This window comes from Rana temporaria, chromosome 4 (assembly GCF_905171775.1).
Source record: "Rana temporaria chromosome 4, aRanTem1.1, whole genome shotgun sequence".
Lineage (NCBI taxonomy): Eukaryota > Metazoa > Chordata > Amphibia > Anura > Ranidae > Rana > Rana temporaria.
Window position 1 is genome coordinate 170,585,053 of NC_053492.1, and position 27,383 is coordinate 170,612,435.

At 44.0% G+C, this 27,383-nt stretch overlaps 1 protein-coding gene across 7 annotated transcripts in view; it reads right to left on the reverse strand.

Moving 5' to 3' along the window:
• Positions 1-27,383, reverse strand: part of PLD1 (phospholipase D1) — a 268,255-nt gene that overhangs the window by 40,564 nt on the left and 200,308 nt on the right. For all 7 annotated transcript variants that reach the window (XM_040349370.1, XM_040349372.1, XM_040349367.1 and 4 more), the window contains 6 exons: positions 27,242-27,352; positions 26,351-26,554; positions 24,633-24,852; positions 5,939-6,067; positions 5,347-5,465; positions 5,123-5,236 (listed from right to left, as the gene is read on the reverse strand). In XM_040349370.1, coding sequence (XP_040205304.1) covers positions 5,123-5,236; positions 5,347-5,465; positions 5,939-6,067; positions 24,633-24,852; positions 26,351-26,554; positions 27,242-27,352 — 897 coding nt within the window. The remainder of the gene's footprint in view (positions 1-5,122; positions 5,237-5,346; positions 5,466-5,938; positions 6,068-24,632; positions 24,853-26,350; positions 26,555-27,241; positions 27,353-27,383) is intronic.

Below are 27,383 nucleotides of genomic sequence, written 5' to 3' on the forward strand. Positions count from 1 at the left end.
ATTGAACTATGTATACCAACCTCTATAACCTATGAATAAATTACACAGCATTGGTCCAAGGACAGAGGCTTAGGGTACCCCGCTCACTCCTCCAGACCATTCTGAGTACACGCCATTCATCACCACCCTTTGGATGATCCCTTGTAATCTATTTTATTGATCTTCTGCTTACACTGACCATCAATCTGCCACTACTCTGTTCTGAAGGCCTATTAAACTCTGGGGTGCCCCCTGGGTTTTGTGTTTCCCCTGTTGAGAAAGGTAGATCTAAATGATGGAGGCATATTTAGTATGCCTGACTAGTGACTGACATTCACTAGGCAATCATTGCAGATGAATCATCCACTGAAATCTAAACCACGTGAAGCGGAAAGATACACAGATACAGTGAATATTTATTGAATAAATATTCACTGCTTTATAAGATAGCCATTTTTAATAACATACATCCATTGCATGATATACTGTAAATTTTAGGTTTTGCACGATAAACAAAAACATTGTATTAAAAAAATGCAAATCAATATAGACCACTAACCATCAGGGGGCGCTAACTGTATAGAGAATAGTGTTATTGTGCAAATGTAACACAAACCGTTAGGCGATTAACACCTTTAAAATATGCTCCTAGCTAGCATTCTTTAGAGTACACGCAGATGGAATGTGGTTTGAGAATAGCAGTGTCCTTCTAGATAAATGCTTTATAGGAGAGGATTATTCTAATACATACAAAAGAAAATTGATATTTAGACCTTTTTCACACTAGTGCTGCGCGTTTGCGCACACACATCGACACATTGCAGGTATAGCAACTCATTCATTTACTGGGAGTATTGGAGAGAAATGCAATAGAAGTGTTTTTTTTCCCCCCCTATCTTAATGCAGGGAATGCATTCAGGTAAAAAAAAATAAAAAATGTAAATACGTGAAACTAATTTAAAGTGACTGCAAAAGCATGTTTTTAAATTAAATGTATTTATTTATTTATTTTTTATACATACCTGCTCTGTGCATCCCCTTACCTCCTCTCCTGGAGACCCCCGCTGGCTCTGTCTGCTCCTTCTTACGAGTGCCTCCTCCGCAAGCCTTGTACTGAGAGGGCACCCATGCAGGTGTGCTCCTCAGCCAAGCAATAGACACACACATTGCAGCTCTGCCCTCTCCTCACAGGATGTGACTGACAGCAGCAGGAGCCAATGGCTTCTGTTGCTTTCAGAGTCTCCTGTAAGACCAAGGAGAGGGAGCGGCAAAGGGAGGGGGGGGGGAGAGAAGATGGGTACTATTTTTTTTTTTACTGCAACGCAGAGAATGCAGTATGGTAAAAAAATAAATAAATACTTTAATATTTGTCCATCTTTTAATTAAATTTGTTTGGTCACTGCACTGTGCACATATTGACTAAACATTGCACAGCATTACTGAGGGCCAATTCGCATACAGTGCAGTGACTGCTGTTTTACTACATTAAACAACAGTCACTGCTGGAGTGCAAAGAAAACTGTTTTCTATGTGCCCCGATAGCACTGCAACACAGCTGAACGGTACTTTGAGCTGTGGTAAAATACAGACATGTAGCATTTTATCACAGCACACCGGAAGGCAGAGCATGTCACCGTTGTCACTTTGTGGCCTGTCAAAGATAAAAGAAAAAAAACACTGCGATCTGCTGAAATGCACATCACACTGTAGCCCATTGTTCATGAACGGACAGCAGCATACATGCTAAAACATTTTTTGCACGTGGTGCTTTGTGAACATAGCCTATACAGTATATATTGTGTGTGTAAGATTGTGGATTGCCCAAGCCTATCTGAGCCAGTGATCTGTGGTCTCCTTCGCTGTTGTGAAACCATATCTCTGCAGATTACTGGTAGGGGTTTTTGGTTTATACTTCCAGACTGAACAGGACACCGCTTTCTGTTCAACATGTCATTCTGTTTACTCTTGTTGCCTAAACAGCACCTGGAAAACCAAACCTACTCCCTTGGCATATTTTTCAGACATGACTGAAGCCATCTTTTATACTGCCTAATAAACACAGGCCAAGAAAAACCATTGCATGTGACTAAGCTGGCATACTGCTGCGGAAGCCCACTAGAATAACATATCATTTTGCTGTGAGGTCTCGCTGCTTAGCAAAACTCCTAAACACTGAATCTAGACTATTCATAGAAAAGGTTCTCCTTTTTGTGGAAGAAAAATGTAAACAGAATATTTCCTGAATACAGCACAGGATGGACATGAGTACATGAAACCACATTGCCTTTTTCTATTTCATCTCTCCATCTGTCTCCTAGCACCGTACCTTCAGCTAACTATTCTCTTATAGAAGAGACTCCCACTGATCTATGCAGAGAGCCAATATTGGTTTGCAAGGCAGCTCTCTGGATTGGAGGGCAACCTTGAACATGCTCTGAGTGTGATCATCCACACTTGTTTAACACTGTATACATGCTTAGGGTGGGTACATTCTGATCAGCAATAGCAGTTGGCCTTACCATTTCTTCATACTGAAGATTTATTTGCACCGAAACACTGAACAAGGTAATTTCAGACTTTCAAATAAAGCTGTAGCTTTCTAAGGACACTCCTTTGTGTCCCTACCCACGTAGACTATTGGAAATCTTTATTAAACCTATATAGAAATTATTCTGGGGGGCCATCAAAGATGGAAAGTATAGAAGGGTTGAAAATGTAACCACTTAAGGACCGAGCCTCTTTCTGAGATTTGGTGTTTACAAGTTAAAAACATTGGGCCAAATCCTCAAAATCCTAGCCTAACTTAATTTTTCCCATTTAAGTTACACTGGCGGGAAATTTCTACCTAAGTGCCCGATCCACAAAGCACTTACCTAGAAATTTCACGCAGTGTAACCTAAATTCTCCCGGCGCAAGGCGGTCCTGTTATCCAGGGGGCGATGACAATTTAAATGAGGCACGCTCCCGCGCCGGCCGTGCTGCGCATGCTCGTGACGTCATTTTCCCGACGGGCAGAGCGCGAAATTACGTTACGCCGGGCTTTGTGGATTGCAACGGGACAATAAAGTTGCGTCGGGTAAAAAAAAAGTTACGCGCCGAAAAATAAAATTCAAAATTTAAAAAAAATCGCGGCGATCGGAAAAAAGGACTGTTTTTACAAGGTGTAAACAGTTTACACCTTGTAAAAGCAACCCTAATTTTACGTATGCAAACGTAAACTTACGCAGAAAAAACAAAGCTGAAAAGCTTTGTGGATCTCCGTAAGTCCTCGTTTGCATATGCAAAGCGGCATTTCAATGCGAAATGCCCCCAGCGGCGGATGCGGTACTGCATCCTAAGATCTGACAGTGTAAGTGTCTTACAGATGTCAGATCTTCTGCCTATCTTTGGAAAACTGCTTCTGAGGATCAGTTCCAAAGATAGGCACAGGGATACGCAGGCTGAACAGCAGTTCCGCCTGCGTATCCCTTTTGAGGATTTGGCCCATTTTTTTTTGCTAGAAAATTACTTAGAACCCCAAACATATATTTTTTTCTAACACCCCTAGAGAATAAAATGGTGGTCATTAAAATATTTTGTCACACCGTCTTACAAGCAAAATTTGTTGGAAAAAACACACTTTTAATTAAAAAATAAGACCGCAGTAAAGCTAGCCCAATTTTTTTATATCGTGAAAGATAATGTTACCCCAAGTAAATTGATACCAAACATGTCACACTTCAAAGTTGCGCCCCGCTGGCGCTGGAATGGCGACAAACTTTTACCCTTAAAAATATCCATAGGCAATGTTTAAAAAATTGTACAGGTTGCATGTTTTGAGTTATGGAGGAGGTCTAGGGCTAGAATTATTGCGGCGTTACCTGTGATACATGTGTCATTTGAACAACGTTTTCATACACGGGTGCTGCTCAGGTATGCATGAGCTTATCGTGACGGGGCGCTTTAAATTTTTTATTATTTTTCATTATTTATTTTACTTAAATTTTTTTATTTTTAAATTTGGGTCACTTTTATTCCTATTACAAGGAATGTAAACATCTCTTGTAATAGAAAAAAACATGACAGGTATTCTTAAATATGAGATCTAGGGGGAAAAAAAACCTCATATTTAAACTAAAATACAGTAAAAAATAAAATAAAAGAATACAAATGTCCCTTTAAGAGCATTGGGTGGAAGTGACGTTTTGACGTCGCTTTCACCCTGGAATGATTTGGAGACAGGTGGGGACCATCTTCACCTCACTCTTCTCCATACCCAGCATCCAATTGCCTCCGTCGTTGACAACGGCTCTGGTAAGCGGCGGAGGGCACTGGAGAGCGGCGGGAAGCCCCTCTCATGCCGCCAATAAAAGTGATTTTGCGGTGAAACTGCCGCAAGGACCACATTTATCTGAATGCAGACCGCCCGCTCTTGAAGAGAGTACTGGGGTTATGGTAGCTAGCTGCTACCAGAACAACGGTATTCCTCTTCAAAGTAGCGACGTATTCCTGCCGCAGGCAGTCCGTAAGTGGTTAAAGGCCTATAGAAAGAAAAGCTGTTTTATTAGTATTCAGAAGTTGAAGGCAAAACTTCCTTTTTTTGCTTTGGAAACGTGGAGAGGGATTAGAACGCTTGTCAATTTTTACTGCTGTCTGTGCCAGGTTAAGGAGAGTCACCTCGATTGTTCCTGTTTACCATTATTGAAAGTGAAAGTAAAAGAAAAATATCACAAATCTTGGGTTGTACCCAGAAAAGTAAGAGCAAATCTTCCAATAGGAACACTAGTTCTGGTGACTTGGGGGGTCCCTAAAGAATTCCATTCATTTACATGGATTTCTTCTTACTTCCTGTTTGGCTAAGAGACAGGAAGTGAAGGGAAACCTTTGTAATGGGACAAAGGGGATTAATCTATCCAAAATGAAAAAAAAAATATATATATATATATATAGTTCTACTTGAACAATATGACATCTACAGGTCAAACACACGGTACTTTGATATTGGGAAATGTTTTGCACAATTTATTCATATTGCTTTCTACTATGAAAAGCACTCAGTGACATAGGAATAAACATTAGGGGAGGTTTGTGTAATTTGCTGTAATGCAGTGCTTAAATCTCTTTAAAAAAGGACTATACCTTTCAAGTTAGATGTCACACTTACCTGAGCACAACACTGTACTGCCCCCGGAACCTGATAAGGCAACTCCTTGGCTGTTTTGTGAGTTTTTGGCAAAAGGAAAGGGTAGGAAAGAGACCGATATTTTGGCTTCATGATCTACGATAGAACATATAGTATGAATCTAAATTCTAGTAGGCCATTACAAAATAATAAAGATACAATGTAAAACTAGAATAGAAGCAATGATCTAGTAATCAAGCAGCAACCTTTGTGAAATTCCATCGCTGAATAAAGTGTCTTGCCACATCACGAGCCGCTTTCCCATGTACCACAGAAGAAATGTCATGCCACGGCATTCTAGGTGTTTGGTATCGGTCAATGAAGTCTAAACAAAAAAGGAAAATTAGAATGAGTAACATTCACAAAGAGCAGTATAATGACATTATGCAGATTTTTTTTTTTACATAAAACTTTGTTACAAATCAAGATAAAATAAACCCGTACTGATGTTACAGCAGCTAACATAGGCTAGAGGTACCCGTACCCCCCTTGGCTACTATGCACAGCTGCACCAGATTTTGCACTCTCCAGTTTTAGAAAATCAACCCCTTGGTCTATTAAAATACATAGATGCATGGTAGGAACTACTGTTTATGCACTTATTTTATAACATCCCCCTACTGATTAACATGGCGACAAAGTAAGAAAAAAACAAACAAACACATTCATTTACTCTGGGTTCCATGATTCGTTACAGTTATGGACAGGTCATTTAATATTCATTAACGGTTTTTCTGCCTGACAAATCTGTACTCCGTTTTGAAATTTTCATTCTTTGGTTTTGAACCAGTAACATACCATCAAAGGGTTTATCCAGTTGTACCCAGTCTTTAAACACAAAGTTGCAGTAGTCTTTCCCATGCCAGAACCTGGTTTCACCAAGAAGTTCTCCCACACCAGTCTGTAGGCTGCGCATAGATCCCCTGTCTGTAACAAGCAGAATACGTGCAAACAAGTCAGTGTGAGCACAACATTCACATATAGTCTGAAATGATGTAAAACACAGTTTTCAAACAATCAATAACAATTAACTAAAATTATCTATTATATAACTAGATCTAAAATATAGCTAGATTTTTAAGTTTCTAACTAAACTGACCCTGGTCTTTGCATTCTTCATGATTAAATAAAGCACATTACATGCCTGCTTCCTAATACAAAGTTAAATCCATATATCTGGTCAATAAAGGGGTTGTAAACCCTCATGTTTTTTCACCTTATTGCATTAACATGAAAAACCTTCTGTAGTGCTGCAGTTCCCCAGTTTTACTTACCTGAACGCTGTCATCCTCTGTCCGGGAACAAGCACACCATCTCTAGCTGGCTGGTGTCTTGTGTCCTGATTGGATAGATTGATAATAGCGCAGCCATTGGCTACCGCTGCTGTCAATCAAATCCAATGATGCGGCGCCGGGGGTGAGTCCTGCATTCTGTGTGAATGGACACAGATACGGGACTCGGGTCGAAGGAGCCTGCTGATAATTTTTCAGCCAAACAGCGGCTGCATCCAATTAGTAGTTTGACAAGTGTTGAGTTGGCTGTCAGCACCCCATATTGACAAAAAACATAAAATTGCTGACATTTTTGCAGATTTATTAAAAAAGAAAAACTGAAATATCACAATTTTATTTAAGTATTCAGACCCTGTGTACATTAATGAAAAAAAATATAAACTTAAACGATTTTAGCAAATGGCTGCAATAACACAGAGTAAAAAATTTAAGGGGGTCTGAATACCTTTTCCCGTAGCCAATAGATGTATATATTACACATATACAAATACACACATATATATACACACACACACACACACACACAGTGCCTTTAAAAAGTACTCATACCCCTTGAAATTTTTCACATTTGTTAGTAGATGTATTTTATTGGGATTTGATGTGATAAATCAACACAAATTGGCACATACCGTATTTATCGGCGTATAACACGCACTTTTCCCCCCTTAAAATCAGGAGAAAATCATGGTGTGCATGTTATACGCCGATCCCCACAGTCTCTGAGCGCCGCCGACATAGACCGAGCTGAGCCTACTCGGCTCCACTCGCAGTGACGGACTGTGCAGGACTGCGAGAGGAGCCGAATACACAGGAAATCCGGCTCTGTATAGCACGGCTGAGGCGAGGTGCAGATGGACACTTATAAGCCTGGAGATGGACACTTATAAGGCTGGATGGACTCTGTGCAAGGCTGCAGATGGATGCTGGGCAAGGCTGCAGATGGATGCTGGGCAAGACAGCAGATGGACACTGATAAGGCTGCATTGATGGGCATTTAAAATGTAAGTTTTTTTTCACTTAAACTTCCCTCCTAAGCTTGGGGTGCGTGTTATACGCCGGTGCGTGTTAAACACCGATAAATACGGTAATTGTGAAGTGAAAGGAAAATGATAAATGGTTTTCAAAATTGTTTACAAATAAATATGTGAAAAAAGTGTGGAGTGTATTTGTATAAAGCCGACCTGAGTCAATACTTTTCCACCAGCACAGGCTCCCTGTCCATTCTCTCACCCTCACTCATTTCTCCCAGAGACCCCCTACATTCACTCCTTATTTTCATTCCCCACACAGGAGTGCCTTGTGGTTCCATGCCTGCCCTGGTTGATGCCTATGTGGGTTGCCCCTGCTGACTTGTCCACCTCAGCTCCCGGTTGGAGGTGCCCTCAGATGGTCTGCGGTGTCCGACACCACACCACCAATACACAATAAGTATGTAAGCATGCACCTGGTGTGGGGTCCCCTTTTTACCACACCTCTGTTTCATGTCTGTATATATTAGACTATTCATATACAATACTTTCTATTCTAGGCACATCACACACTTTCTCCTGATGAGTAGCACAATAGCCACGAAACGCGTAGAGCTACCAGATGCCGTGTTTCTATCAATATTTACCCAGACCCTTGGAGTCGATATGCATTACCAACCTTTTACAGGATTAGTGAGGCCATAGGTCCTGTAGGCACTACCTCACGCGTTATGGTTTTATACAACCCTGTTCTTGGTGAACTATGGAATATTATTGTGCTTTTATCATGAGATACCTATGTCACTATCATGTTCATTGTCATTATCAATTTATCGTTTAGAATTGATATTATAAGTATATGTATGTTTATACCATATATTAACCAATATACTTCCTATATGCTCACCAAATCTACTTTATTGCAACCACATGCTTTATGTAAAGTCCCACCCCCTCACTTCCCTCATTCTTGTCTTCAACAGGGATGCAAATACATGACCCTACCGGGCCATGGTTTCATTTAAAGTCCCAAGGGATGGAAATACATGGCCTTACCAGGCTATGACTTCACGTAAAATCCCCAAATCTCCTCCACTTTATCAATTGAGTCAATACTTTGTAGAACCACCTTTTGCTGCAATTACAGCTGCAAGTCTTTTTGGGAATGTGTCTACCAGCTTTACACATCTAGAGAGTGAAAGGTTTGCCCATTCTTCTTTGCAAAATAGCTCAAGCTCTGTCACATTGGATGAGAGCATCTGTGAACAGCAATTTTCAAGTCTTGCCACAGATTCTCAATTGGATTTAGGTCTGGACTAACACATGAATATGCTTTGATCTAAACCATTACATTGTAGCTTTGGCTGTATGTTTAGGGTTGTTGTCCTGCTGGATGGTAAACCTCTGCCACAGTCTCAAGTCTTTGGCAGACTCTAACAGGTTTTCTTCTAAGGCCTCGTACACACGACCGGATCTCCGCTGGAAACGGTCCGCTGGACCGTTTCCAGCGGAGATTCCTCCTCCGGATTTGGATCCAATGGCGTGTACACACCATCGGATCAAAATCCGTGCGGAATTCCTCCGCGGTGACGTGTCGCGCCGTCGCCGATGACGCGGCGATGTGCGCGACGCTGGAAGGTAAGTACTTCCATGCATGCGTCGAATCATTACGACGCATGCGAGGGAGGGGAGCGGACGGATTGATCCGGTGAGTCTGTACAGACCACCGGATCAATCTGCTGGTCTCGATTCAAGCGGATAGATTTCTTAGCATGCTAAGAAATTTCTATCCGCTTGAAATGGACCGGCCGGACGAATCTCCGTGGATAATTATCCGCTAGGCCGTACAGACGACTGGATTTGTCCGCTGGAACTGATCCGCGGATCAATCCCAGCGGATAGATCCGGTCGTATGTACGGGGCCTAAGATTACCCTGTATTTGGCTCCATCCATCTTCCCATCAACTCTGACCAGCTTACCTGACCTGAAAAGCATCCCCACAACATGATGCTGCCACCACATTGTTTCACAGTGGGGATGGTGTGTTCAGGGTGATGTGCAGTGTTAGTTTTCCGCCACACATAGCGTTTTGCTTTTAGGCCAAAAGTAACATTTTGGTATCCTCTGACCAGAGTACCCCTTCTTTAACATGTTTGCTGTGTCCCCCACATGGCTTCTCACAAACTGCAAACGGGACTGCTTATGGCTTTCTTTCAACAATGGCTTTCTTCTTGCCACTCTTCCATAAAGGCCAGATTCTCCCACCTGAGCTGTGGATCTCTGCAGCTCCTCCACACAGTTACATGGGCTTCTTGGCTGCTTCTCCGATTAATGCTCTCCTTGCCTGTCAGTTTAGGTGGACGGCCATATCTTGGTAGGTTTGCAGTTGTGCCATGCTCTTTCCATTTTCGGATGATGGATTGAACAGTGCTCCGTAAGATGTTCAAAGCTGGGGATATTTTTTTTATAACTTAACCTTGCTTTAAACTTCTCCACAACTTTATCCCTGACCTGTCTGGTATGTTCCTTGGCCTTTGTGATGCGGTTTGTTCACCAAGGTTCTTTAACCACTTCAATACAGGACATTTATACACCCTTCCTGCCCAGACTAAATTTTAGCTTTCAGCGCTCTCACACTTTGAATGACTTACTCAGTCATGTTACACTGTACCCATGTGTGATATTTTTTACACAGCCTGGCCACATACAGAGGCCCAACATCCAAGTAGCGCCGTCAGGCATTCTAGGAGCATAAATTGCACACAAATTCCTGCCAACCTATCACATTGTTGAAGGGCCTTCATATTTATAACACATCGCATGTACTGTACATACCAAAATACGTTCTGCTGAGCAAAGGTTAAAGAAAAGATTACCTGTGGTTTTAGAAGTGTAGTGGTCCACAGAGGAGAGCATCGGTACAGGCAGCAGGCAGGAACGTGGACAGCGACAGAAAAACAGGCAGCAGGCAGGAATACTGTCCATAGTCAGTACAGGTAAAGATGCTGTCAGCACTGCCAAAGCATTGGTCCAAGTAGCAGTCAGGGTTGTGGTCAGCAGCAGCAAAAGGATTGGCCATGCAGCAGGCAGGAATACTGTCCATAGTTTGTACAGGCAGCAGGCAGAGATATGGTCAGCACAGCCAAAGTATTTGTCCAGGGAGCAGGCAGGACCATCAAGCTTAGGGGATCGGTCAGGAAAGAATGGGGACAGGGGTAGAGGCTTCTCCCACCTAAATCTCTTTGAAGCCTCCGGACAACCAGACCCTGTTCTGGGAACACAGAAAAACAAAAACTGTTTTTCTCAACTCAGAACACTATTCTAGAGCCCCTCACATATGTGAGACCCCTGTGTAGCAGGGTGAAAGATCAGTCCAAGGGGCAGACAAAAACATGGTCAACAGGCCCGAGGTCAGTGCAGGTAAAAGTCAGAAATAGATAGTAGGCAGAGGAATAGTTGATAGTCCAGGGTCAGTTCACGTGAAAGGCAGAAACATGGCGGATAAACAATGCAGACGGCAGGCAGAGGCATAGTTGATAAACAATGTAGGATCAGTTCACATGGAAGACAATGATATGGTTGGTTGAGGCACCAGGGAAAGATTCAGGACAGAAATTGAAAAATGGGGAAAAGGCAGTCTATTAGAAATATGGGCTAATAGTTTGTGTGATAGTGTCTGAAGCATTCCCTGATGCAAAGGCCAGGTTGAGAGGGACATTGGAGACACCTGACATTTTTTTTGGGCATCATCTTCTCGATCCCCATGGTGGAATATGGTCAGGAATATGGCGCTCATGTAGTCTGCTGACACAATCGGAGCGAATGCTTTCTGGGGGGGATACTTATTTATAGATCAGGGCAGTGACAGTGTCTTCAATATACTTTAAGAAGGGGTTGGGTGTTTCCGTTGATTTTTGATAGATAAAAGAATTATACATGGCCAAATGAAAAAAGTAAATTGCGACTTTTTAATACTAGTAGAGGGAATTTCATGTTGATAGAGCTGCAACATTTGATAATTTAAATCCACCCCCCTCCCCATAAATGGGGCCCCAATTCTTTGGTGTGCAATTCCCGCACTTGTACTGGGCCTTTTCTTGCTGGGGTCTAGCGCAATTGGCACTGCTGGTAACTGCCTGGTGTTCAGACCGTCTTTTTGCACGGACTACTTCCACTTCTGATTTGGATGCCAAAGTGCTGCCTTCGATGGGCTCATATTCTGAATCGGAATCAGAACTGTAACTGGGCCGTTACAGTTCTCTCCCGTTGCTCTCATCTGTCAGACTCAGTATTTGATATGCCTCTTCTGGAGTGTATACCTTTCTGGACATAGTGGCTTTATGACAGGTTACACCATGGGTCTTTGTCCGAGGGTAAAGCCTCAACCTTGATCACACGTATGAGCGGTGTGTGCACGCCGCTCTGCATAGTAACCGGATACAGCGGGTCACACGGTTTCACACACTCGGCTGAACGCTGATTACCCTCATGGAGGAACGATGACACAGTGGATGCCTAATGCGGGGGCGCGCAGTAGCGGCAGGAAGCCAAAGACGTCATGTGATGCCCGCCCAGGATGGCTGGGTAATGAAGTGGGGGTGTCACAGAACAGTTGTATTTATTCTGAGGTTAAATCACACACAGGTGGACTCGATTTACTAATTAGGTGACTTCTGAAGGCAATTGGTTCCACTAGATATTAGTTAGGGTATCAAAGTAAAGGGGGGCTGAATACAAATGAATGTCACACTTTTCCGATGTTTATTTGGGGGGAAAAAAAAAACGTGAAAACCACTTATCCTTTTTCTTTCCACTTCACAACTATGTGCCACTTTTGTGTTGGTCTATCCCAAAAAATCCCAATAAAATACATATACAATTTTGGTTGTAACATGAAAAAATTTGGAAAATGTCAAGGGGTATGAATACTTTTTCAAGGCACTGTGGGCCAAATCCTCAGCCAGGCGGCGTAACTTAACTTTCAGCAGTTAAGTTACACTGACTTAAAGTTTTTACCTAAGTGCCTGATCCACAAAGCACTTACGTAAAAATTTCAAGCCGTGTAAGTTAAGTGCCGCCGTCGTAAGGCGTTCCTCCTCTCCGGGGGGCGTTTACAATTTAAATGAGGCGCGCTCCCGCGCCGGCCGTACTGCGCATGCGTGTGACGTCATTTTCCCGACGTGCATCGCGCGAACGTAATTGACGCCGGGCGGCTTTGTGGATTGCGACGGGACACTAAAGTTGCGACGGGTGAAAAAAAGACGCGCCGGGAAAACAAATAATAAAAAAAAAAAATGACAGCGTCGCTCAGCATGCATTCCTGAGAGGGAGAACTCCATGCCAATTTTCAACGAAAAAACCGGCATGGGTTCCCCCCCCCAGGAGCATACCAGGCCCTTAGGTCTGTTATGGGTTGTAAGGAGACCCCCCTCCGCCGAAAAATCGACGTAGGGGGTCCCCCTACAATCCATACCAGACCCGTATCCAAAGCACGCTACCCGGCCGGTCAGGAATGGGAGTGGGGACGAGCGAGCGTCCCCCCCCCTCCTGAGCCGTGCCAGGCCGCATGCCCTCAACATGGGGGGGTTGGGTGCTCTGGGGCAGGGGGGCGCACTGCGGGCCCCCCCACCCCAGAGCACCCTGTCCCCATGTTGATGAGGACAGGACCTCTTCCCGACAACCCTTGCCATTGGTTGTCGGGGTATGCGGGCGGGGGCTTATCGGAATCTGGGAGTCCCCTTTAATAAGGGGGCCCCCAGATACCGGCCCCCCACCCTAAGTGAATGGATATGGGGTACATCGTACCCCTATCCATTCACCTGTAGGCAAAAAGTAAAAGTTAATAAACACACAACACAAGGCTTTTTAAAATAATCTATTATTCTGCTCCGGATGCCCCCCCTGTCTTCGTTATTAGCTCAATTACCAGGGGGGGCTTCTTCTTCCACTCTCCGGGGGTCTTCTTCCACTCTCCGGGGGTCTTCTTCCGCTCTCCGGGGGGGGTTTCTTCTTCCGCTCTCCGGGGGGGGGCTTCTCCGGACTCCGGGGGTCTTCTTCCATCTTCTCCCCTCTTCCGCTGTTGACTCGGCGAACCCCGGTTCTTCTGCAGCTCTCCGGTGCCTTCTTCTTCAGCGCTGGCTGCCTGCTATGTTTGTGTGTTAGCTCGATTTCAAACAGGCAGCCGGCGCGGTCTTCTGTGACGTCATCTTCTCTTCTGTTCTTCTCCCCTCTTCCGATGTTGCCTCGTCGCCTGTTGTCGCTGTAATGATGGAAGCGCGCCTTGCATCACATTTATATAGGCATCACCGTCCCATCATGCTCCGGCAGGTACCCACGTGGTGGGTGCCTACCCACGTGCACCCACCACGTGGGTACCTACCGGAGCATGATGGGACGGTGATGCCTATATAAATGTGATGCAAGGCGCGCTTCCATCATTACAGCGACAACAGGCGACGAGGCAACATCGGAAGAGGGGAGAAGAACAGAAGAGAAGATGACGTCACAGAAGACCGCGCCGGCTGCCTGTTTGAAATCGAGCTAACACACAAACATAGCAGGCAGCCAGCGCTGAAGAAGAAGGCACCGGAGAGCTGCAGAAGAACCGGGGTTCGCCGAGGCAACATCGGAAGAGGGGAGAAGATGGAAGAAGACCCCCGGAGTCCGGAGAAGCCCCCCCCGGAGAGCGGAAGAAGACCCCCGGAGAGTGGAAGAAGACCCCCGGAGAGTGGAAGAAGACCCCCGGAGAGTGGAAGAAGAAGCCCCCCCTGGTAATTGAGCTAATAACGAAGACAGGGGGGGCATCCGGAGCAGAATAATAAATTATTTTAAAAAGCCTTGTGTTGTGTGTTTATTAACTTTTACTTTTTGCCTACAGGTGAATGGATAGGGGTACGATGTACCCCATATCCATTCACTTAGGGTGGGGGGCCGGTATCTGGGGGCCCCCTTATTAAAGGGGACTCCCAGATTCCGATAAGCCCCCGCCCACATACCCCGACAACCAACGACAAGGGTTGTCGGGAAGAGGTCCTGTCCTCATCAACATGGGGACAGGGTGCTCTGGGGTGGGGGGGCCCGCAGTGCGCCCCCCTGCCCCAGAGCACCCAACCCCCCCATGTTGAGGGCATGCGGCCTGGCACGGCTCAGGAGGGGGGGGGACGCTCGCTCGTCCCCACTCCCATTCCTGACCGGCCGGGTAGCGTGCTTTGGATACGGGTCTGGTATGGATTGTAGGGGGACCCCCTACGTCGATTTTTCGGCGGAGGGGGGGTCTCCTTACAACCCATAACAGACCTAAGGGCCTGGTATGCTCCTGGGGGGGAACCCATGCCGGTTTGGAATTTACAAATTGCCGTGGAGTTCTCCCTCGGGAATGCATACCAAATGCCGTCGCTTGAATGGGCCTTTACAAGGTGTGACTAACTTTACACTTTGTAAAAGCAGCCCTAGTTTTACACCAGGCAAACTAACACTTACGGCGAAAAAACTAGGCACAAAAGCTTTGAGGATCGCCCTAAGTGCTAATTTGCATACTAGAAGAGGCATTTCGACTCGAAATGCCCCCAGTGGCGGATGCGGTACTGCATCCTAAGAACCGGCAGTGTAAGTCCCTTACAGATGTCAGATCTTCTGCCTAACTTAGGAAAACTGCTTCTGAGGATCAGTTCCAAAGTTAGAACCAGAGATACGACGGCTTTCGCCGGAGTATCTCTTTTGTGGATATGGCCCTGTATATTTATATAAATACACAGTATTTCACAAAAGTGAGTACACCCCTCACATTTTTGAAAATATTTTGTTATATATTTTCATGTGACAACACTGAAGAAATGACACTTTGCTACAATTCTAAAGAAGTGAGTGTACAGCTTGTATAAAGGTGTAAATTTGCTGTCCCCTCAAAAAAACTCATCACATTAATGTCTAAACCGCTGGCAACAAAGGTGAGTACACCCCTAAGTGGAAATGTCCATGTTCAACATGGCACCTCATGACAAAACTCTGAGGATCTGAAAAAAATAATTGTTGCTCTACATACAGTTGACCTAGGCTATAAGAAGACTGGCAAGATCCTGAAACTGAGCTGCAGCACGTTGGCTAAGACCATACAGCGGTTTACCAGGACAGGTTCCACTCAGAACAGACCTCGCCATGGTCGAAAAAAAGAAGTTGCATGCACGTGCTCAGCGTCATATCCAGAGGTTGTCTTTGGGGAAATAGGCGTATGCGTGCTGCCAGCATTGCTGCGGTGGAAAAGCCATTTTGCCATCGCCGCACTGCCCCACCAAGCCAGTCCACCACCGACTGTTGCTTAAGGCACTGTCCAAGTGAGAAGCACGCTTTGCAGTTGTTCCATCTATACAAGGAGATATCTAGATAATTTTTCATCCAACCATATGTTATTATTAAATCGGCACATGCTTTTATCTCATTGAACATTGTAATTATTTGACCGTTTGTCTTTTCAAGACTGTCCCGATCAGCGCTTTCAATTTTGGTTGCTTGCTCCTGAATATTTTTACTTGTATTCACACCCCTCCTGGTGTGCTCATCCACATAGCTGCTCTTTTGGGCTCTTGCAGGACATTCACAAGGTTCTTAGTGCAATAGATGACCCAGTTTCCTGGTGCCAGACTGGTTCTGTTTAAAACTGGATGAGGAACAGCCAAACTCTGCTACTAAGGTGAGGTTGTGGAAGTTTTATGTCACAGATTCCTCACCCCTTTGCCCTATAAAGTATTTGCATAAAAAGGGGATGCACTTCTTTATCAAGACAGAATGAATGTATGGATGAAACACCTTGACCCAGGGCCATCTTGATAGCTTCATGGGCCCCTAGACAAAGTAATTCACTGGGGCCCCTACCAGCCTGCACTACCGCTCACAAAGTGCAACCCATTTAAATACAAGGGTCTGCGCTAGAACTTCCCCACAAATGGGGGTGATGCAGCATTTAGAGCAGGGGTAGGCAACCTTTGAGAATTGGAAATCTACCTGAACATGATAAAAGACCAAAAGATCAATGGGGTTCAGAGGCCTTTTTTTTTTTCTTTTTTTATAAATTAACTAGCAAGCCTAACTAAATAGCAAGGATGACATGAGGAAAACCTAGTAAAACTGTCACTGTAAAAATATAAAAACTTAACCTACATTTCAGGCCTGAATGCAGGGCAGTGTAACAGGTCAGTAAAAGGTAGAGCAGATTATAGGGGTCAGTAGGTAAGTGGATGGTGACGGTAAGGTGGTGTCCCCCAAAGGACCAGTTGTATCAGGGGTGAGCTACATGCAGAGTTCAGGGGTGCGCTACGTGCAGTGTGCAACCCCCTCCAAAGCTTTCTCGCAACTCTCTCTCTTACCTGGCTTGACAGTCAGTAGGACAGTGGACTGCGTCCGTCTGTAGGGCAGTGGACCGTGTCTGCCTGTAGGGCCAGTTGTATCAGGAGTGCGCTACGTGCAGAGACCAGGAGTGCGCTACGTGCATAGACCAGGAGTGCGCTATGTGCAGAGACCAGGAGTGCGCTACGTGCAGAGACCAGGAGAGCGCTACGTGCAGAGAACAGGAGAGCGCTACGTGCAGAGTGCAGGGTTTAGGGGTGTGCTATGCACAATGTGTAACCCAACCCCCCCCCCCAAAGCTTTCTCACATCTCTCCCCTACCTGGCCTGGCTCTAATACCTACCTGTGTAGGCGCCTCTGCCTCTCCTTGCAAAGAGGCTGTTCTCGCTCTCAGATTCTGGAGATCTGTCCCTGCCATGAGTGTGTGCAGGGATCTGTTACTTCCGGGAGCCGCTGTGTTTGCAAGTGACAGCAATGAGCAGAGGGCCAGAGCTGGAGGTGGTGGATTGGAGTTCCACCATGTTGCAGCTGCAAAACTGGGTGCAAGGGCCACTTGACAAGGCCTGGAGGCCCAGATTCGGCCTACAGGCCTTGTTTGACATGGGTGTTTTATGAGTATAGCACACTGACGAAAAGGTAAAAAGAAACTTTCCTACAAACCCATACTTAGATCTAGCCCCTGTTCTGCCCTGCCCTATCCCGTCCCCAAATTGGTACACATGCCCAGATCTTGTTCCAAGGCCGTGGAACCATTTACATCCCTTCACTGTCTTCTTCATTAAACATCCACACCAGCATATTTCAGCCCTATACTATTCTACAGGGCTGGTAGACAAAATTACTCCTATCTACATTTTAGCCATGTCAAAGTTTAAGGGGGTCCAAATTGCGCTAGTGTGGATGTCAGAATACAAAACTGGTGGAGGGATGTAAAAGTGCCCTGGGCCCAGGGCTGTCTTGCACTGCCCAGGGGCCCCAGCTGCATGGGGAGCCCCTCCACTTTCCCCAAAGGAGCTGGTCCTTGAGCCCATGATCCCCCGAAATTGGGTGCCCCATGATGGCACTGAGAGTGATGGATGCAAAGAGGAGGCAGTCTGCCTCCTACCTACTTAATTTCTGTTTACCTGCATTGTCATCATTGTAGGGGCCCCAGAGCATTACTTTGTCCAGGGGCCCATGATGCTATTAAGACGGCCCTGCCTGGGTCTTTGGGCGAGGTCTGTGTAAGTATAGTGATTTAGGGGGTGTTGGTTGGTTTAGACCTCCTGAAGAAAGCAGGGGCTAAAGAGTTAAGAAATCTTTGTGATCGAGTTTCCCTATCCTTCTGGGGCATAAAAAAAATAAGCCTGCATTTAGAGAGGAGCTCACTGGCATAATTTTATGCACATGAGCTTATAAACTATGGATTATATCTTTTTTTTTTTTTTTGTACCAAGAGACATTTAAAGCTGTAACGCCAAGCAAGGCTTCCAAAAGCTGGGTACCTTTACAAAAGAACGGTAGATTGGACAGTATAAAATCTAGTGGTAAGAGAAAGCAAATAGAAGTCGAAGATAATTAGCCACAGTAACTTTGTTTCATTAAATGAACAGCAGTAAGTCAAATTGCTCAATAACAAGACCATGATTATCAGCCAACATTAATATGGTAAAACTGCAGACATGAAGAAGTGACATTAACTTGGAGCTGAATTACACAATATTAAACAAAAGCCAGCTCTAAAAGAAAATACCACAAACCTTGGAGTGTGTACAACAGCACCTGAAGCATTATATTTATATCAAACTAAACACCGCAGGGCAAATTACGCATGGTTATCTTATTCTGGCACATACATCTAGAAGTTCAGTCCATTGCATCACAACCACAATTGCAGCTTTGTAGTTTATCTCCTAAACAGGGTATACACATTGAATTTTTTTTTTTACATTCAACCAGCGGGTTAACAAGAAAAACAAAAACGGAAAACTCTGATCCCTGAATCAACGCAATCCATGTTGGTGCAGGGATCTCTCCCATTGTGGTAATGTATTCTGACCACAGAAACACATGGACACCAGGACCCCCCACCATTATATTACACCAATTAGTGATGCAGCCATTGGCTGCAGGCGCTGATCGAATGCTAGTTCCAGCAGAACTATTTGACAGAAGTGGGTCTATTAATTATGGCTACAAAAGATAGGTAGCGCTGCCTGCAAGCCCCCTTCTGTCCTCTTCGCCATTCATACAACTCGCCTTACTTACGATTCCACAATGCAACGCATTCTGAGAATGGGCAGGGGAGTAGTCAAATGACAGGTATCCCGTTCCAATTTACAAATCGCAATCCATTGTGGGATTGTAGTAAGATGAATTCTATGAATGGCGAAGAGGACAAAAAGGGGGAGGGCAGGAGGCAAAACTTTTCTGTGCAGCCGAGCTACAGTCAACTCTCACAGCACCGGAAGGCAGTCACCAACGTTATCCTGTGGCGTGAGGAGGCACAGATGGGAAGATTTGTGGCAGAAGCACACCCCCTACACCTCATCAATGTGTATGGTGCTGTAGCAAAACAAAAGAAACAAAAATTCAGCTTTAAGCGGCTGCTTAAGTGCATTTATACATTCACTGCTGTAGCAACAACAGCTGAGCTCAGCTGCTAAGAGCACATTGCTAATATCCAGCTTCCTGTCGTGCACACAGCGATACCCAGGAGCAGAGTGACTACTCTTAAATAGGCTAGCTCATGGATTACACAATTGTAAACATGTGTGATACTAATTACAGAAAACAGTTATAAAACTTCTTATCTATTTATGATTGATTTTTATTTTTTGGGAGTACCAACAAATGTATCCAGTTATTTTAGAATATATTTGTAGAATACGCTTTATAGAACAGCTTTGTAAAATAACACTTCCTTTGCTTTTCTCTATGACATACTAAAGGCCTGTAGGTATAAATGGAACAAATGTTTTTAACCTCATCACTTTTAAGGAAGAATGAGGCATTGTTTCAATGAGCTGGTTGGGTACTAACACATTTGTCCATGGCTGTAAAGAATGGAAGATCTCTATATACACACACACACACACACACACACACACACACACACACACACACACACATAAAACAGGTAATATAACCAACTAAATGAGATAGCAGCCAGCTTAAAAAGAAAAGTCCAATATCTTATAAATTGTACTCCACTATGTTTAGCCATACATGTGCGTATATTATCACAAGTCCGGTCAAATCCTTACATACATATTTAACATGCTTTAAAGCGGAGTTCCAGACACAATTTCACTTTTTAAATATAAATACCCCTGTAATACACAAACTTAATGTATTCTAGTAAAGTTAGTCTGTAAACTAAGGTCTGTTTTGTTAGGTTGTTACAGCATTTAGACACTTTATAAAATAGAAATTGACTGGGGCCATCTTAAGTGTGGGCATCATGAAGCCAGATTGTATGACTTCCTGGATTTCAGCCTTGCAGATCTCGCACATGCTCAGTGCTGCACAAGCAGTGAAATAGGTTTCAGATCAGGTTTCAGCACCTGTACTGTCCAAGTCACATGATTCTTCGAGACTGGGGAGTGCACAGACTCCTGGAAAGTTACACCCACTACATTCCCAGAAGTCTGTGCGGTGTAGGTTAGGAAGCTTAAGCACCTAGGTGCAAGAAGTGGGAAGATTAACTATTCTGCCTAGCAACAACACTTTGAAAGCATCTAAAAAAAAAAAAATTTTTTTAAAACTACTGATGTAATGTTATATTTATGGGTGGAACTCCACTTTAAGTTTTAATAGCCTATTCAAAAGGAGGCCAAGTAAAAGAACATTAAAGTGAATGTAAACCTAACCACCAAAATCTATTAAGGTTAACGTAGTTTGAAAAGGTGTTTTTATTATAATTTTTTATTAAATACCTGGTGATCCTGTCACGAAGGCCCTTGTTATAGTGGTATTAAACCTAAAAGCAAATCTTTATTATATTGCAGCTTAACACATTTCTTAGTGATTTGTGCATTTATTTTCTTTTTTTAGACTTTTCTTAAATTTTCAATTCGTGATCCAGCTAGTAAGTCTGTTTTTCAAAAGAACAAGCTCTCCAGCAGAATGCATCAGTTACAGAGATGAGACAAACCAGCTAACCACTTTGCCTCTCACACCTGTTCACCCCTTATGGACCAGAGTAATTTTGGCCCTGTTTACTCTGTGATAACTTTGCCATTAGTTAAAGGGGTTGTAACCTTCATGTTTTTTCACCTTAATGCATCCTAGTTTACTTACCTGAGCCCTCAGAAGTCCTGCGTCAAGAACACGCTGGCTTCCCTGTCTGGACTTCTCGGCTCTTCATTGGATAGATTGATAGAAGCACAGCCATTGGCTCCCGCTGCTGTCAACCAAATCCAATGATGCGGGCGCTGGGGGGTGCAGAGTCTGGCATTCGTGTCTATGGACGCAAATGCTGGACACGGGAGCATGCTTTCAAGGTAACCCCCTTGGGAAAGTCCTTCCCAGAGCGGGTTAGGAGGAGCCGAGACAGCTGCCGAGGGACCATAGAAGACGTGGACCACTCTGTGCAAAACGAGCTGCACAGCGGAGGTAAGTATAACATGTTTGTTATTTTTAAAGAATAATTTTCTAACCTTTAGTATCACTTTAAGATAACGTCATACAAATATTGTTTCTTTAAAGGACCAACATGGCTTTATTTTCGTGAATATGGTCTTGCAACACTGATTTTTTTTTTTTTTCGCAATTCTCAAAAAGGTAATAAAACTTAAAATGTGCTTTCTTTTTTTGAGCATTGTTAGTTTAAAAATAAATAGTGTTACTGCAAATAAAAAGTATGCATTTTATTCTGTAATTTGTCCTGTTTAAAACACTCAAATTATGATTCTGGTACAAAGCATTGCAAAAACAAAAAAGGAAAAACATATAATGTGTTTTACTTTTGTGCTTTTTTCTTAATGAAATACGTGTAAATATATGTAAAAGGTGTAAAAATATTAATGACTAAAGCAAACAAAAACAGAAAAAAAAGTTCAAATATTAATTACCAAAAATGTTTTTAAAATAAAATAATAAGAAGGTAATTAGGGTCTAACCACTTGCCGCCCGCCAATGACACATTGACGTTGGCAAAGTGGTTGTAGAATCCTGACTGGACGTCATATGACGTCCTCAGGATTCTGAGCCGCTGCGCGCCCCCGGGGGCGCGGCATCGCGGCGATCGTTGTTGCAGGGTGTCAGTCTGACACCCCGCAACACCGATCAAGGTTAAGAGTCTCTCACGGAGACTCTTTACCACGTGATCAGCCGTGTCCAATCACGGCTGATCACGATGTACACAGGAAAAGCCGGTAATCGGCTTCTCCTCACTCGCGTCTGTCAGACGCGAGTAGAGGAGAGCCGATCGGCTGCTCCTACGACATGGGGGGGGGGTTTGTGCTGATCGATTATCAGCACAGCCCCCCCGAGTATGCCCACTGGACCACCAGGGATTAAAAAAATGAAAAAAAAAGGTATGCCACCCTAGACCACCAGGGATGAGGACACAAAAAATGGATGCCAATCAGTGCCCACAATGGGCATCACCGATTGGCAGGCATTGTTTGGCACCGATTGGCATCCATTAGTAAAACACATACAATAGTGCCCACATACAATAGTGCCCATCTATGCCCATCCTTGCCACCTATCAGTGCCCATCCGTGCCGCCTATCAGTGCCCATCCGTGCCGCCTATCAGTGCCCATCCGTGCCGCCTATCTGTGCCCATCTGTGCCACCTATCTGTGCCCATCCGTGCCGCCTATCCAAGCCCATCCATGCCTATCCGTGCCGCCTATCAGTGCCTATCCGTGCCGCCCATCAGTGCCGCATATTAGTGCCCATCAATGCCACCACATCAGTGCCACCTCATCGGTGCCCATCAGTGCCGCCTTATCAGTGCCCGTCAGTGCAGTACCATCAGTGCCCATCAGTGAAGGAGAAAACGTACTTATTTACAATGTTTTATAATAGAAACAAAAAAAAACATTTTTTTTCTAAATTTTCGGTCATTTTTTTTTTGCAGAAAATAAATATCCCAGAGGTGATAAAATACCACCAAAAGAAAGCTCTATTTGTGGGTACAAAATGATAAAAATTTAGTTTGGGTACAGTGTAGCATGACCGCGCAATTGTCATTGAAAGTGCAACAGCGCTGAAAGCTAAAAATTGGTCTGGGCGGGAAGGTGTATAAGTGCCCTGTATGGAAGTGGTTAATAGAGTAAACTAAGGGCTAATAAAGGGTTTAATAGAGGAGAATTGAATAAAAAAAATATATCCCCCATGTTGATAATGCTGCTGTCCAAAGGTGCCCCTTCATCCAGAGTGTGTGTGTGTGGGGGGGGTCTTTAATGCAGGGGGTGCGTTACTGACCAGATCACCGGTTGAAAAGAGGAGGGGAAAAAGCCTAAATAAATAAAACGTATGCAGCCAACACATTTAATGAATGTTAAGCTGCATTTTATATCACATTTTTGGTTTTTGGATTTAATACTGCTTTAAGGCAATTATTTTGATAAGGTGGCAACTGTCCCACTCATGTGTCAGCATTACCCACTGTGCTACAGCATTGCCAGCTGGTCACATGAACACTTCAAACAGTCATGGCTAATAATGTCACTGCTGGAGCAAGTGCATAAAAGGCAGAAAGTGGGAGAAAAAGGATGAATGAAATATATTTTATAAAAAAGAAAAAAAGCCACAGTTTTTGATACATAATGTTTTAGCAAACAACAAGTTTGTTCACCTAATATAGCTGTAACAGCTGAAGGCTTTTTTGTTACCTTGATGCATTCTCTTAGAAGGGCTTCTGTATGTGAATATTACAGCTCCTGCTTCTGTATAGAAACACAAACCTAGAAGGGGACACCATGGGCCAGATTCAGAGAGATTTGCCTATGTTTAGGCGGGCGTAGCGTATCTCAGATACACTACGCCGCCGTAAGTTTGAGCAGCAAGTTGTGTATTCACATAGAACTTGCGCTGAAACTTACGGCGGCGCAGTGTAACTGGGCCGGCGTAAGCCCGCCTAATTGAAAATAGGCTGGTTGGGGGCGTGTACTGTGTAAAATAGTAGTGACCCCACGTTTTTGACGTTTTTAACGAACGGCGCATGCGCCGTCCGTGGACGTATCCCAGTGCGCATGCTCCAAATGACGTTGGCAAATCGTCATGCTTTCGACGTGAACGTAAATTACGTCCAGCCCTATTCGAGAACGACTTAGGCAAACTGCGTAAAAAATTCAAAACTCGACGCGGGAACTACGGCCATACTTAACATTGGTACGCCGCACTTACGCCACCATATAGCAGGGGTAACTATACGCCGGGAAAAGCCTAATGTAAACGGCGTAAATGTACTGCGTGGGCCGGGCATACGTTCGTGAATTCGCGTATCTAGCTAATTTGCATACTCAACGCGGAATTTGACAGAAGCGCCACCTAGCAGCCAGCGTAAATATGCAGTTCCGATACGATGGTGTAACACAGTTACGCCAGTCGGATCTACGGGAAATCTATGCGTAACTGATTCTAAAAATCAGGCGCATAGATACGACCGTGCAACTCAGATACGCCGTCGTATCTCTTTTGAGAATCTGGCCCCATATGTATATATAATACAGACATTCTGCTTAGCAATGGTGAATAGTGACTGCCCTTTATTGTTTTTTGCTTTTAATGTAAGATTGGTCAACTCAAGTGGAATAGAACAAAATAATCCCAAACAGAATATACACTTGCTGATAACACACTATAGTTTCCTACAGAAGATAACGCTCAAATTTAAAAAGGGATTTGTTGGAGGATAAAAAGCACATTTATGTCCTATTTATGTATAAATACTTACGGGATTCGCTGTCTATGCTGCTGACACTATCTGCATGTTGCAAGTTGTGTTTGTGGAGCTGCTTGTACAGGCTGAATTTGGCAAACTTTCTAGATTTTCCCAGTCCTCGTACTTTGGAGTTATCGACTACCTCTTCCCCATGCTTGCTCTGTACTTGGAAGTTGGTCTTTTTCCCAGATTTGTCTTCACCATTCAAAGTATGACTGGGTTCCGACAGGGCCTGAGAACACAGAAAGTTTACTCACCTCACAGAAATTACCATTTTACTGAAAACAGACCAGCCATCAAGCTAAAAGCACAACCAGTATGCAATGTTGTATCATATTTAAAGATTTTTGATGACTGATTAAAGGCAAACACAAGAGCGTATTATAATGTAAGTCCACGGGGTAATGCACAGGTGTACTGGCATACTTGTGCCAGCAGTGTCCTTCATTTCATAGAGATTCAGCGGCTGCACAGACACAACCGCTGCTCCCAATTTTACAGATGTGCGAGTGCAAGGCCCTGACCGCAGACAGTGTGCATTTGGGACTGTGCATCCACAACCACACCGCTGTGAACTTAGGAGCAGCGGCTGTGGCCATGCAGCTGCTGCGTCTCTTTGAAATTAAGGGCACTGCTGGCATAGGGATGCAAGGACCACCTGTGTATTATTTTTTTTATAATCAAGTATTTTATTGGGTTTTGTTTTTTTAAATACATTTAGCTTACATGCAAAAGCTTGACTGATGTTCCAACTGGAGTATAGCAACAGTTAACAAGGAAGACAACTTTTAACAATGGAATAATAGGCAAATTCAACATCACCACCTGTGTATTACTGTGTAGGCGTACACTATTGCATGCCTGTGTGAACGAACGCCTTATTCAGTCATCAAAAATCTTTAAATATGATTGAAATGATTGGACAGTCTGCTCGGGGAAGCAAGGAACACCCGTGCATCCCTGTGTGGGCAAACACGGCCCTTGCACAGGCATACGCTATACTACACCAGTATAAACAAGGCCTAATCCAAAACTTAAAACGATGGATGTTGCAGCTAGATGGTAACTAAGAGCACTGCTGATATTCCCAGCAAAGGTATGTCAGAAAATAAACCTACCAGTCAGATTGTCATTTGCTGGAAGATATAATGCTCTGGCCTCCAAGTTAGGCAGCGGCCTGAAGGGTCTTTGAGTCAAAACACACAATTCACTTCCAAATCCGTTGCAAAAATATTTGTAATCAAATGTAGTCATAAGCTATTGTTATTTCCCATATTTTGCATGACTGAAGTTATTCAGCACAAATCAGAGGGGCAGCTTAGGCCTTGTGGTCGTGTACCAACAAACTATATTTTCATTTAAGACTGTAAGCCAATAAAGGATCTCAAGAGTTGAATGATTTAAGAAAACCGCACCGTAACCAGAAATAAATAAATCTTAAAGTGTTTTTTTCTTACCCTGCAAAGTAATGTCATAATGTGCATGTGTGTATCGCATACTTGCTTCCAGGTTTGCACGGGTGGCCGTTCCTTCAGAGCGCATGCACCAGTGATGTCACTGGCTGCATGTACAGTAAATCTCTTCCAAACAGTGCCCGTTTAGGAGATATTTACACTACCTATATATAAAGCCTTATCTTAGGCTTACCTATAGGTAAAAGTTAGTGGTGGAAGTTTAAGTATCACAGACCTACTGTACCGACAGCGGTGCATGCTGCCTAAAACACTAACCATATTTATGGCATTTGTTGACTGTGCCCCTATAATTCTCTTGACACTGCCCACATCTGTGAGTCTGTGCTCATCATCGTCCCATCGGCCATATGCCAGGTCAATTCCTCCCACAAAAGCCACAGACTGGTCAATCACAACTATTTTTTCATGGTGCGCCCACAAGTAGACAGACGATGACATGTGATCCGGATGTCTCATCACCTGTACAAAAACAGAAACTTATTGTGAGAAGTTCAAGTTTACTGAGCTTCTGAAATATGTATGGCAAAGGGCAAATCACATAAAACAATGAATTGTAGATGTCCAGACATTAAAACAGCATTATAGGTGATAGACAAATGGAGGTTGATTTACTAAAACTGGAGTGCTCAAAATCTGGTGCAGCTGTGCATGGGAGCCAATCGGCATCTAACTTCAGCTTGTTCAATTAAGCATTGACAATAAACCTGGACCTGTAACAGCCGCTGCTGTCTCTCCAGTGCGAAAGCCCCGAGGGCAGAGGCGCTTTGCGGTGGTTTTACCCCTTTCTCGGCCACTAGCAGGGGGTAAAAGCGCCCCGCTAGCGGTCGAAAAGCGCAGCGAAATTGACGGTAAAGCGCCGTTAAACATAGCGGCGCTTTACTGCCGACGCCGCCCCTGCCCCAGTGTTAAAGGGGCCTAATTGAACAAGCTGAAATTAGGAGCCGATTGCCTACCGTTCACAGCTGCACCACATTTTGCACTCCAGTTTTAATAAATCAATCCCAATGCCATAATACACTGGCCTTGCTTGATCTCACATTCCAAACTTTTTGGTTATGTATATACTACTACAAAAAACAAAGAATCATTAAAACAAAGCTATTAAAAAGAAAATAATTTAAAAGTAAAAAATGATTTCCACCATACCTTAATGTTTGGATGTGTACGCATGAGAGTCCTCTTGCTGTATTCACTATTTATACCCAAAGCCAATTCTACTTCCTTGTACAGCATGATAAAGATCTTGACTCCTTGTTGCTGTAAAAACACAGACATGTAGCGATACCAA